Here is a 13,777-nt window from a genome sequence, read left to right on the forward strand (position 1 = left end):
TGCCTCAGCCCCGGACCTCTTACTGTAACCCATGTAGCTGACCCAGCGGGAGGGCGTGTAAGGTCACAACCCTGACTGCCTGTGGGGCGGCTCCCCCAGTTCTGGGCTCAAATGCACGAGGAATTTGGACAGGCACTTCACAAAATAGTTAATCCAAATGGCCAATGGGTATATGAAACTGTTACTAACCTTATTAGTAACCAGAAAAATGCATGTTAAAACCACAGTGAGATATCACTACAAATCATCCAAAACGGCTAAAATTTTAAAAGACTACTAATACCACATGTTAGTAAACTGGCACAACCATTTTGGGTTTTGTTTTCAAAGATTTTATTTATTTAATTTTTTAAAGATTTTACTTTTTTTTTTCATGAGAGACACAGAGAGAGAGGCAGAGACACAGGCAGAAGGAGAAGCAGGCTCCATGCAGGGAGCCCGATGTGGGACTCGATCCCGGGACTCCAGGATCACACCCTGAGCTGAAGGCAGACACCCAACTGCTGAATGCCACGCAGGCGTTCCAAGATTTTATTTATTTATCCGAGAGACAAAGAAATAGAGAAATCATGAGCAGGGAGAGGAGTAGAGGGAGAGGGAAAAGCAGTCTCTCCTGCTGCCCAGGGAGCCTGATGCAGGGCTCAGTCCTATGACCCTAGGATCATGACTTGAGCCAAAGGCAGACGCTTAACTGACTGAGCCAACCAAGTGCCCATGGTACAACCATTTTGGGGGGAAAAATGCTTTGGTATTATCTGGTTAGCTGAAGATATACCCAATGTAAATGTGTACACATGTGTACCATGAGGCATATACAAGAATGTTCAGAAAGTGCTATTTATAATAACCCAAAAGCAGGAACAACACAGAAATCCAAGAACAAGAGATCAGAAAAATAAATTGTTGTATATTTACACAATGGAACACTATACTGCAAAAGTCAGCAAACTTTCTGTAAGGGGCCAGATAGTAAATATTTCAGGCTTTGCAAGACGCATGATCTTCATCACAATTACTCAGCTCTGCCATTGTAGTACCAACATACCATACGTTACAAAATAAGCCATAGGCAGTCCTTTGCCAACCTCGATTATAACTGCAATGAAAATGAAGAAACAACTATACAAGCTACACAAGGCAAATATCACAGGCATAATGTTGAGTAAAAGAAGACAGACACAGGGGGTGCCTGGCTAGCTCAGTCCATAGAGCATGTGACTCTTGATCTCAAGGTTGAGTTTAAGCCCCACGCTGGGTATAGAGATCACTTGAAAAAAATAAAAATAAAAAAATCTTTAACACAATGAGATGAACGCTGGGTGTTATACTGTATGTTATTTAAATTGAATTTTTATTTCAATTAAAAAATAAAAATCTTTAAAAAAAAAGACAGACACAGAAGTTATGCCATATAATTCCATTTATATAAAACAAAAAATAGGCAAAATTGAACTATAATGTTCAAGGCTGCATTCTTGGGCTGCATTCTTTTTAGTAAACTAAAAAGAAGAGAAAGGAAATGATGGCCATAAAATTCAAGATAGTACAGAGGGGAGAGGGAATTGTGATTGGAAAAAAGCAAAATGGGAAGCTTCTGGAGTGCCCACCATGTTCTAATTTTTGAATGGATGGTGGTTACCGAAGTGTTGGCAGTGTTAAGTATATTTTGTTTATATTTTTTGTATGTTACATTTCAACCCCTACTCAAAAAATTTTAAAAGATTAAGTGGGAAGTGTAGGTAAGACAAACAAGGCTGAAAGATGGGGAAATGAGAGAAAATTCCATGGTCTGTCCAGGGACCACAAATAAAACAATGGATTGAGAATAGCATGTGAAGGAGACAGCAGTGAAACATGAGGCTGCAGGACTCTGAAGTGGTCATAATTCGATCTTTTATATATCTGCCTATAATAATAAACCATGTAGTTCAATAGAGTATTAGCATATTTAAATTTAGTTATATTACTTCAATTAAATAACATTAATGAGTGACTACAAAAATGGCAGCTCTCATTGGAAACATAAAAGATTACATAATTTGGATATTGCTCATGTGGCAGTTCATATTGCTAAATAATTTCAAGTATTTTGATAAGTAGAGTAGACCAAATGTTCCTTTTAATATCCATAGATTAAATTGCTTAACAATTTATTATAGTCCAAAGCTTTATCCTAGCCCATGACTGAATTTTCACAAATTCTTAACATGACCCACATCAAAGAAGTTTTACTTTCTTGTAGGCACTAAAATGTATGGCTGTGGGATCTGGTTTAATCACATCCTCACCACTTCCTAGCAACTTGGGCAAGTTACCAAATCTCTCTCTCCCTGAGTTCCCTCATCTGAGAATAATGATAATATCTACCTTATGGAGTGTTTTAAGTATTAATTAAGATTAGGTGTGTAAAGCATTTCGCATAGTGCCTGGCATAAACTAGGTACTTGGTATATGTTACTTACTATTTTTTACTGTAATTGCTAAAAAAAATATGGAGATTGACAGTATTCCCTTTTGAAAATATGGTAAATGTACTTGCCAGTGTTTATGCATTGTATGTTTATCTGAGGAAACAATGTTTCATAAATATTTCAAAAACACGTACCAATCTTCAGAAGTAAATTGGTGGAAAGAACATATATATGTCTTGGACAATTTTCATAGAGTTACATCATCAGAGCAGAGCTTTTGGCATTGAGCAAGTTCTTAGCTTTATACTGGACGATGAATTTTTCTATTTCTAAAATTTGATCTTTGAGAAGCTTTTAAGCAAATGAGCATTAAAACGTCTATTGACATTTTATTTTAGAAACTGTGAGGATAAAAGATAGGATGTTTCTTGACCTTCAGCGTATTTCAGTTTTAACCATAAATATCCACTTTGCATGTGTACAGTTTTCAAAGCAATTACGAAACACTTTCTTTCATCACTAAATTATAACAATCTGGTAAGATATAATAAAGCATTTACAAACAATGTAGCATCAATTTAACAGTACCAACCACACCCAATAATGCTGTGAGCAGCACCATTTGTTTCTTCTCCCAAAAAGCTGAGCTGAGAAAGGACTCATGGTGGCTAGGGAGCTAAGAGGAGGAAGATAGATTGCTTGCAGCTGCTGCTAACCGCCTGTGCTATTTATTTAGATTCTAGCCAAAACCACTACCACCTCCCCCTGAATTTCTGGTTTAAAAAGTAATAGAGCCACTGGGTACCTGGCTGGCTCAGTCAGTAGAGCATGTGACTCTTGATCTTAGGGCTGTGAGTTCAAGCCTGAATGCTGAGTGTAGAGATTACTTAAACATAAAACCCTAAAAAAAAAAAAAAGTAATTGAGCCTCTGATAATTACTGCCCCAGTATAAGGACATCAAATCAAAGGCTTGGCCTCAAACACCAACCCTGTTGTGGAGAGCTAATTACTCACTCTGGTCAGTACTGATGAAAAGTCCTCATTCTGTGTGCACAGCTCTCCCCTTCCTTACATCTCTCAGCTGAATCAAGCTTCTAGTCTCCTTTCAGCAAAGTTTAAAACATTAGTAAGAATTGAGGGAATTACATGAAGGGAAGTTCTCAAAAAAATTCCTGGATTTATTTTTCCTCTTTTTGCTCCTGGGTTTACTTTTTTAAACATGTCATGTTTAAAGCAAGTCCCAATGTCGGAGAAAAAGGACAATTTGTTAAAAGTGTGCACCGCAGACCTTCTATCACCATCCTCTCCTTTTCCCACTAATGAGGTAGAATTGGATCACTTTTTCTGTGTCCTAGGATGCTGAACACTTACATGACCTAGGTGGCCTGAACCTGACAGGCTCTGGTCAGCAGAGCCCCTGGCGTGACCTAAGCAGAAGTTGTAAACCAAGGAGATAATGGGCCATATTCAGCCTTCAGATAGATCTCACTTGGTGTGTACAGTGTTAAAATACTTGAATTAAAAAATAAATAAATAAATAAATAAATATAAAATACGTGAATTACCTGTCACTTTTTTAAATTGGCAAATATTACATAAGAATCTGGACTTCGAGGTCTTCTTAAAAATTAGGAGATCCAATAACAATCAGGCCCACATGCTTATATCACAGCCCTAACCAAGAGCTGCTCTCTTTCGGATAAGGTTCTGAGTCTTTGCCAGGTCTCACAGCCTCCTTCAAAAGAGGTCCTCTCTTCATTTTCTCAGCCTGGTGTCTTTGGGCATTTGAGTCTGAGACTCAACTTTTCTAGATTTCTCAGTTTGTAATTCTTCCCAAAACTGCTGTGTGTGTGTGAGAGTGTGTAGTGCATTTAACATTTCTTTTGCTTTGAGACTCAAGACAATAACTTTAGTGAAAGTGCAAGAGGATGTGGAGTTGACCTGAAAAGCTGGATTTATTCTATTGACATCTACAGATAACAAGGTGTTCCTTAGAAATACATTCTCCACCTAAACAGGAACCCCCTTAAGCACCAGTGTTATTCTGTTATAGTTATCTTCTTGGTGATTGGTTTTAACAGGTTACATAACTCTGCCTTCAAAACCCACATTCTGAAACAAGAGAATGGGGGGAATGAGTTCATTATCATTATCAACTTGGGACAATGAAGTGTAGAGAGCCCATTAAGTGACCCCAGACTGTAACGTTTTTATAGTTATTTTTATCTAGTTTTATAATTCATTTTATTTCCTCTAATATCATCTATCTCCCTTGCTACTCTCATTGTGTCCTTGCTCCTTGCCATATATCTCTACTAACACATATTTAAAGAACTGAACATGTCAGAGTCCTATTATTCTTCCCTGCCACCTGTGGCTTGGGTGATACTCCTTTATGTACCTGTTTCCTTCACTATTCAGTGTCACACTTGCCACTTCTTTTGTGTGACAGCCCTTCACATATATCGGGATGGTATCCCGTTCTTCCTTTATTTAGTACATGGTTGCAGAACACCCGTTAAGGACCTTCAGACCACTCACTATCCTGAATGCTTTTTTTTTTAAATATATGCCAGCTTGGGCCCTTAAATTGAACACAATCCACTTATTAATTCAACAAATATTAACTGAGAATCAATGTGGCAGGCACTGTTATAGGTATAAAGGAATAGCAGTGAAGAAAATATGAATATCTTCCTGCATTCATAGAGCTTTCATTTTGGTCACAGAGGCAGATATTAAATAAGAAAACAAGATGAGGGACGCCTGGGTGATTCAGTCAGTTGGGCCTCCAACTCTTGATTTTGGCCCAGGTCATGATCTCACGGGTCAAGGAATCAAGTCCCAGTTTGGGGTCCAGGCTCAGGGGGGAGTCTGCTTGAGGATTCTCTCCCTCTTCCCCTCCCCCCACCACCTACTCAGGGCATATGCCCACAGGCATGAGCTCACTCTCTCTCTCTCAAATAAATAAATAAAATTTTTTAAAAATATGTTATTTATTTATTTATTCATGAAAGACAGAGAGAGAGAGGCAGAGACACAGGCAGAGTGAGAAGCAGGCTCCCTGCAGGGAACCCGATGTGGGACGCCAGGATCACACCCTGAGCCGAAGGCAGATGCTCAACCATTGGGCCACCCAGGAGTCCCTAAATAAATAAATCTTTAAAAAAAGTACAACTGGGTGACTATATAATATATTCTGGTTATTATTTAGATGGTGATAAATGTGTAAGGGAAGGAAAATAAACAGGAAGTATACCAATGTTGGTCTGTTCAGCACAATTCAGTGAGCTGCCTTTCTATGGAGGCTTTTGTCTTTCAGATGACAATGATCACATTAGATTAACTGCTGACTTATAATTAATCTGTGGTCAGCTAAAGTCTCTAGACTTTCCTCCTTTCCCCACCAAATGAATGTATATTAAATCAGATTTCTCTCATTCTGTATCTTGAACTATGAAAAGAACTAAGAATTTATCCCTGTTCAATTTCTTTTTCGATCATTATACCACCAAACCAAGAGTTCTTCAAATCCTCATTCTCTTAGCCAATGTATTTGCAACTACTTCTTTGCTATATAATTATCATTTTTCACTGACTCCAAAACATTGTTTACTATAAAACACACCATTACTTATGTACCACTAAGAGAGAGAAAAAAATGTATGAATTAAACTATAACTTACTACTTTCTCACTTAGTAATTCAATTTTTACCAATGGTAAAAGCCTTTTAGACATTTTTTTAAAGATTTTTATTTATTTATTTATGAGAGACACAGAGAGAGAGACAGGCAGAGACACAGACGGAGGGAGAAGCAGGCTCCATGCAGGGAGCCCGATGTGGGACTCAATTCCAGGACTCTGGGATCACGCCCTGAGCCAAAGGCCGGCGCTTAACCTCTGAGCCACCCAGGTGTCCTTAGACATTTTTAAACATCAATTATTCCTACTATCTCTCTCCTACATACTTTAAGAAAGGAAAACTAAGTGCAATAAACAAATCCCTAAAACATCTTTGCACTCAGGCCCCAATTTTTCAAAATCATTTTCAGACTCAGAGTCTGTGTGTCCCCTTTTTTCCATATATTTTTTTCCTCTGGGCGGTCAGGAGTATTGGAAATGCCACATTACTTAAAAGAGTGCTGGGCTTTTCTCTAAAGTACCTTACTCCCATTCTGCAAGTACAAGACTGGGGCTTCTTTGATATTGCCAAAGATTATCAATGGCAAGTTTTCAGGCAACAACAAGGGAACCAGGACTTGTAGTTTGAGTGATTCTTGAATGATCTGTTGACTGAAACTTCAAGCACTGTCTAGTCATGCCATATGGAAAAACAACCAACTTCACACCTGTCTTAACATCCACTATAATTATCATCTGGCCAACAGTAGTAGTTAAAATGCCAGGAGAGATTTCCAAGCCAAGGCACATGCCTTATTCTTGTATTGAATTTTATAACTTATAAAGACATGCTTTCATAAAAATGAAATGCTTATTTCCACACATGTATTTTTTAAATTATCAGCTATAATCTACATACTTGTGTTTCACTTTTGTCAGTTTCATAAACTTTAAATTTCTTACACTTTCACGAATTTTTAAGTTTTGTTTTACAATATATTTTGCTAAGATAATCATCTTAGAATGGTATCCTAGAAAAATCAAGTTTTTTAATTTTTCTGGGATTGTTTTGAGGAAGAAGGCATAGCATACCTTTTTAAACGAATAAAACTAGGGATGCCTGGGTGGCTCTGCCTGTGTCTCTGCCTCTCTCTTTCTGTGTGTTTCTCATGAATAAATAAAATCTTTAAAAAAATAATAAACTAGTGCCATTGTACTGTAAAAAAAATCTTTAACCTAAATGTAAGACGTAAAGCTATAAAACTAGAAGAAAACATGGGGAGAACCTTCATGACGTTGGATTTGGCAAAGATTTTTCAGCAATGATATGAAAAGCATAGGCAACAAAAGCAAAAATAGGTAATGGGACTACATCAAACTTAAAAACTTCTGTACATCAGAGATGCCTGGATGGCTCAGTGGTTGAGCATCTGGCTTCGGCTCAGGGTGCGATCTCAAGAGTACCAGGATTGAGTCCCACATCAGGCTCCCTTCATGGAGTCTGCTTCTCCCTTTGCCTATGTCTCTGTGTCTCTCTCTCTCTCTCCCTCTCTCTCTCTCTCTGTCTCTCATGAATAAATAAATAAAATATTTTTTTAAAAAATTTTGTACATCAAAGAGTGGAAAGTCAGTCTATGAACTGAGAGTAAATATATATCCAGAATATATAAAGAACTCCTACAACTTAACAATAAAAATAACCGAATTTAAAAATGGGCAAAGGACTTGAATAGGCATTTCTCCAAAAATGATACACAAATGGCCAATGAGCATATGATGTTCAACATCATTAATCATTAGGGAAATGCAAATCAAAACCACAATGAAATATCACCTCATACCCACTTAGGATGGCTACTTTTTAAAAAAAGCTACAAAAAACAAGAGTTGTCAAGGATGTAGAGAAATTGGAACACTTGTACACTGTTGATGGGAATGTAAAATGATGAAAACACTACAGAAAACAGTATGGCCATTCTTCAAATAATTAAAAATAGAATTACCATATAATTCAGCAATCGCACTTGTATGTGTATATCCAAATATATATAAAAGCAGGATCTTTTTTTTTAAAGCAGGATCTTATAGAGATATTAGCACATCCACATTCATAGCAGCAGTATTCACAATAGCCAAGAAGTAGAATCAACTCAGATATCCACTGATGGATGAATGGATAAACAAAATGTGGTATATGCATACAATGGAATCTTATTCAGTCTTAAAAAGAAAGGAAATCCGGCATCCCTGGTGGCTTAGTGGTTTAGCACTGCCTTGGGCCCGGGGTGTGATCCTGGAGATCTGGGGTCAAGTCCCACGTTGGGCTCCCTGCATGGAGCCTGCTTCTCCCTCTGTCTGTGTCTCTCTGCCTCTCTCTCTGTCTCTGTCTCTGTCTGTCTGTATGTCTGTATCTCTCTCTGTGTCTCCATGAATAAATGAATAAAATCTTTTTTTAAAAATAAAGGGGGAAATCCTGTTACATGCTACAAGATGGATGAATCATGAGGACATTAAATGAAATAAGCGAGTCACAAAAAGACAAGTTGACCCAAGAACAACACAGGTTTGAACTGCACAGGTCTACTTATATGCAGATTTTTTTTTTTTTACAAATATAGTATAGTACTGTACATGTATTTCTCTTCCCTATGATTTTTTCAAAATATTTTCTGTAGCTCATTTTATTGTAAGAATACAGTATACAATACACATAACAGTCAAAATATGTGTTAATCAACTATGTAATTGGTATGGCTTCCAGTTGATGGTAGGCTATTAGTAGTTAAGTTTTTTTAGGGAGGGATCCCTGGGTGGCGTAGCGGTTTGGCGCTTGCCTTTGGCCCAGGGCGCGATCCTGGAGACCTGGGATCGAATCCCACGTTGGGCTCCTGGTGCATGGAGCCTGCTTCTCCCTCTGCCTATGTCTCTGCCTCTCTCTCTCTGTGTGACTATCATAAATAAATAAAAATTAAAAAAAAAAAAGTTTTTTTAGGGAGTCAAAAGTTATATGCAGGTTTTTGTCTGCATGACTCCCAAATTGTTCCAGGGTCAACTGCAATATATGATGCTACTTGTATGAATTATCTAACATAGTCAAATTCAGAAGCAGAAAGTAAATTTTAATATGTACATATATATTATCTTTGACATAGAACCTTTTTTATTTTGACATAGAACCTTTTTTATTTTTTTTATTGTGGTAAAATAAACATGAAATGTACCATCTTCACCATTTTTAGGGGTACAGTTAGTGGCATATACTACATACACGTTGTTGTGCAACCATCACCACCTTATATACAGATGATTATAAGCATATAACATAGTGGTAGTATGGAACTAAAATAATCAAATAATATTAATCACTAATATTGCTCACTGCTGAGCATCTGGCGAAACTACAGAATAATTGAAATATTTTCAAATATTCTATATTTACTAACAACTTAAGTGCCTTTTGAATTCATTGAGTACCTTTTAGATGTTGGCTGCTGCACCACTCCACTCTGGGATGGTGGCAAGATCATCGACAACAAGGAGAACACTGGCTGCCTAAATTGCTCTGCACTCTAACCCAGCGCTCCAGCTCCAGGAGAAAGGGCTTTTCCCAATCCTCAGTTCTTGGTTTCTGGAGTTTCCTTCCAAGCAGGGATGCCAGAGTAGACTAGGTGAGACAACATGGGACCAAACAGTGACTCCAAGCACGTCAGTAAGGGGAAGCAAGACCAGCAGGATGGAGAAGGTCTCCAAGCCTGCAGTCTCATTCTTTATATGTGAAATTATCCTCTCCCAAATGTCTCCAGATTTCACTCAAGATGGAGCTAATTACACTCAACGTAACTCCACCTCTCATTCCTTTTCATCTCATTTTCTATGTGGTTTTCTCATTGCAGTGTTAATAACATGAGGAATATAGAATGGGGCCTGAAGCTAGAGCCTTCTCAAGTGAATATGACTTTTAACTCTACCAGGTTGGATTCTTACTAGGTTCTTGACCACCTTCACTTTTATAATCAAAAGAGTAACAATTCCACAACACTGCTTGTGTGTTCTTTGCCTGTTGTGTCTCTCTCTAGCAAGTCCTAGATAACCTATCCATTTGTTCCCGAATTTACTAGCTAACTTTTGTGGTTTCCTTTAGCTCACCTTGATGGCTTGCCCTCCTTTATGCAATAATTTCACCTCATAGTTCCCTTTATGAACAGTATTTCCAGCTTAACATAATAACCCAGGAAAATGCAGGGCATAGAAAGAGAAATAAGGTAGGTTCCTTATTCCTGATTCCTGTTAGACTAGAATTCTCTAACAGCAAAGACAAACATAGAAACACGTAACTATAATAAAGTCTGAAAGGGAACTAGGAGAATCCACAGCACAGAGGAAGAAGTGATTAACCAGGCACAGGGAGCAGGAAAAGAAATCAAGTTCTGGCGGCATGAAACAGCATGCGAAGTTCAGGAAGTGCAGTACCGCAGGCCCGCCAAAGCAAGAAAGAGGCCAGACTATGAAGATTCTTTGGTATCACATTAAAGAATTTCCCCTTTCTACAATAAGCAACAAGGTCCACTAAAAGACTGCATTTTTTAAAAAATTTGTGGAATTAGTATATAATTCTAAAAATAAGGTTATGTTTCATTCCTTAGTCTCAACAGTTTATTCTGTTTTATAGTCTTTCCTTTTCTTTGTTTGGAAATCAGGGTAGGTAGTTAAAATACTTAAAAAGTAAAACCAAATGAATCACGGAGTGATTGCCACACAACCACGCAGAACGCGGCTGTTTTGCAATGAATCCAGCTGTTTCTCCAAAGTCCAGGATGATTCTCTTTGGTTTTGTTCCTATACAAAATGATGAAGAGAAAAAAAAATGATGAAGAAAATATATTGTAAGTAGATTAGTATGAATACAAAAGATGATCAGAATTTGAGGAAATGGGCAGCCCCGGTGGCGCAGCAGTTTAGCGCCTGCCTTTGGCCCAGGGCGTGATCCTGGAGACCCTGGATCGAGTCCCACGTCGGGCTCCCTGCGAGGAGCCTGCTTCTCCCTCTGCCTGTGTCTCTGCCTCTCTCTCTCTCTCTCTCTCTGTCTCTCGTGAATAAATAAATAAAATCTTAAAAAAAAAAAAGAATTTGAGGAAATGGATTTGTCTTGGTTTATATGACTATTCTATTGAGTGTTTTATTTTCTTTTGAGAAGTTGGCGTGAATACCCAGTGTTGGTGGATTTCTGTTTCATCACGTGGATATTAATGTAAGAGGAGGTGGGGATTTCCTCTGACCCTTCTTCTTTGTCTGCTTCTTAACCTCCTTCCTGTGTTCAGGCAATTAGCAGCAGTTCTTTGCTAGACACCACTGACCAAACTGACAGAAAGCCAACAGGCAGCATTGCCCATAATTTCATATGTTTAGTTACTTGAGATAATCAAATTGCTGGTCTGTTTCTAGATATTAATTCTTGACTGCTTTCCAGAAAATGAGAAATATTGTTACAGAAAATAAAGTTGTTTTTTAAATTAATTCTGCTTGAACATTAAGAACATTTTCCCAGGGGCACCTGGGTGGCTCAGTGGTTGAGAATCTGCCTTTGGCTCAGGTCATGATCCTGAGGTCGTGGGATCAAGTCCCACATCAGGCTCCCTATAGGGAACCTGCTTCTCCCTCTCCCTATGTCTCTGCCTCTCTCTCTCTCTCTGTCATGAATAAATAAATAAAATCTTAAACAAAAAAGAACATTTTCCCAAATAACACACCCTTTTCCTTTTACTAAAAATTGTACACATTGTACTGCTCTATAGTTTCTACAGGTTTGCCCTGCTTCAAAGGGATAATTCCACTGCTTATCAATTTTGCATTTAAAGTTCCTCTACATTTAGGAATTTTACTTACTAAAAAAGAACTTCTGGGGCACCTGCGTGGCCCAGTGAGTTAAGCATTCAACTCTTGATTTCAACTCAGGTCATAATCTCAGGGTTGTGTGATTGAGCCCCTTGTCGGGCTTCATGCCCAGCTTGAGATTCTCTCTCTCTTCTGCCGCTCTCCCCACTCTTTCTCTTTCTCCCTCTCTCCAAAAAAAAAAAAAAAAAAAAAAGACTTTCTGGATACTTTTATTTTTTCTATTCCTTTCATCAATCATTTATGTAAGTATTGAAATCAGTATTATGTTAAGCAAAATAAGTCAAAGACAAATACCATATGATTTCACTTATGTGGAATTTAAGAAACAAAACAAATGAACATAGGGGAAGGAAAGGAAAAATAAAATAAGATAAAAACAGAGAAGAAGGCAAACCATAAGAAACTTTATAGTTAAGAGAACAAACTGAGGTTTGCTGGAGGGGAGGAAGGTGAGAGGATACACTAAATGGGTGATGGACATTAAGGAAAGCATTTGTTGGGATGAGCACTGTGTGTTATATGTAAGTGATAGAAACAAGCACTGGACAATTCCTGCATAACATATCATTACACCCACTTTTAATTTTTATATTTGTATGAATTTTATATTAAAAATTATTCATTTTATCCTGTTCAGAATTGTAAAAACAATTGGCTCTTCAACTTAATATTGTTTCTCTTATGTATGTCTTCAGTATCTAGTAATAGAATACAGTCACTCAAATGAAATCCTAAATATAGAGCTGCCTTAATTGAAAAAATTATGTAAAGCATTTCTACTTTAAGACATATCAGTAATATTACATATCTATAAGCTTATGAGGTTACTTCTGCTTTTTTCTGGAATTAATTTAGAAAATATGTAATTCACATTAATGTAACCTTGAGATTAAATCATACGAATATGCTTCCTGTTTATTAGCATAATCACATAGAAAAAAATAACATTTTATAAAATAACATTTCATAAATGTGCAAATTTCTCATTGTATTTGATATTTCAGCTTCGCCAAACCCAGAAGTCATCAAGATAAATTCAATTCCAGATATAGTAACAAAAGTGGAAGACTACTATCTTAAAGGATATATTGTTGGAGCTATTCATCCTGTTATACAACCTGTGGGGCAGCGAAAACACCTACCTGCAAGTTACCTGTACAGAGTAGTGCTATTGCGCTTGAAATTAAGGTAAGCCTGGTACTCAAGGAAACAGGCTAGGAAGCTGTTGAGATAGTTTTCTTGGGAAAAGAGAAAAAGAAGTTTGAATGTAGTGATGGGGAATAAAGGATAATTAGGAGGTTTGGTTTAGAGCACATTTTCCGGTAGTTGAATCTGGATTGAGAAAGGAAACTTAAACCTCCCTCCTTTTAAAACTCCTTATTGACTTTAGCCCCTGCAGACAAATGGGTTCGAGGTGAGGATGTCAGTAAACAAAGGAAAAGGAAAATAGATTCAAGAAGTACCTAGAAACTTCACCAGATGAGAAAGTAGCCATCAGCTACAGGTGCTGTCGCTGAGCTAAAAAAAAAAAAAAAAAAACTGACTGGACCAATGAAGTCCACTTTCACTGAATGCCTTTTTTTCCCTATATTATTAATAGTGGCAACAGAAACTCTCTCCCTTTTAGAACTTTTACAGCAGAAAGACCTACCTGCCAAGTTTTCACAAATCAGATAGACTTCTTATCAGCTTTTTCCAAAATAAATAGGATGTAAAAACCATCCATTTTAGGTTTTTTTTTCATTTTTGTTAGTAGCTGCTTTCCCAAACAATACTGCCACCACTTTTGCCAGCCTACCTTGTAAGTTTGATAGTTTTCAAAATACCATTGCCCTTTCCAATTCTTCTTT

General features: G+C 37.5%; 1 protein-coding gene across 1 annotated transcript in view; it reads left to right on the plus strand.

Annotated features, from left to right (window-relative positions):
* The window catches only part of RFTN2 (raftlin family member 2), a 65,521-nt gene that overhangs the window by 5,779 nt on the left and 45,965 nt on the right, over positions 1–13,777 (plus strand). Inside the window, exon 2 of the mRNA XM_077885656.1 lies at positions 12,932–13,115. Coding sequence (XP_077741782.1) covers positions 12,932–13,115 — 184 coding nt within the window. The remainder of the gene's footprint in view (positions 1–12,931; positions 13,116–13,777) is intronic.

This window comes from Canis aureus, chromosome 36 (genome assembly GCF_053574225.1).
Source record: "Canis aureus isolate CA01 chromosome 36, VMU_Caureus_v.1.0, whole genome shotgun sequence".
Lineage (NCBI taxonomy): Eukaryota > Metazoa > Chordata > Mammalia > Carnivora > Canidae > Canis > Canis aureus.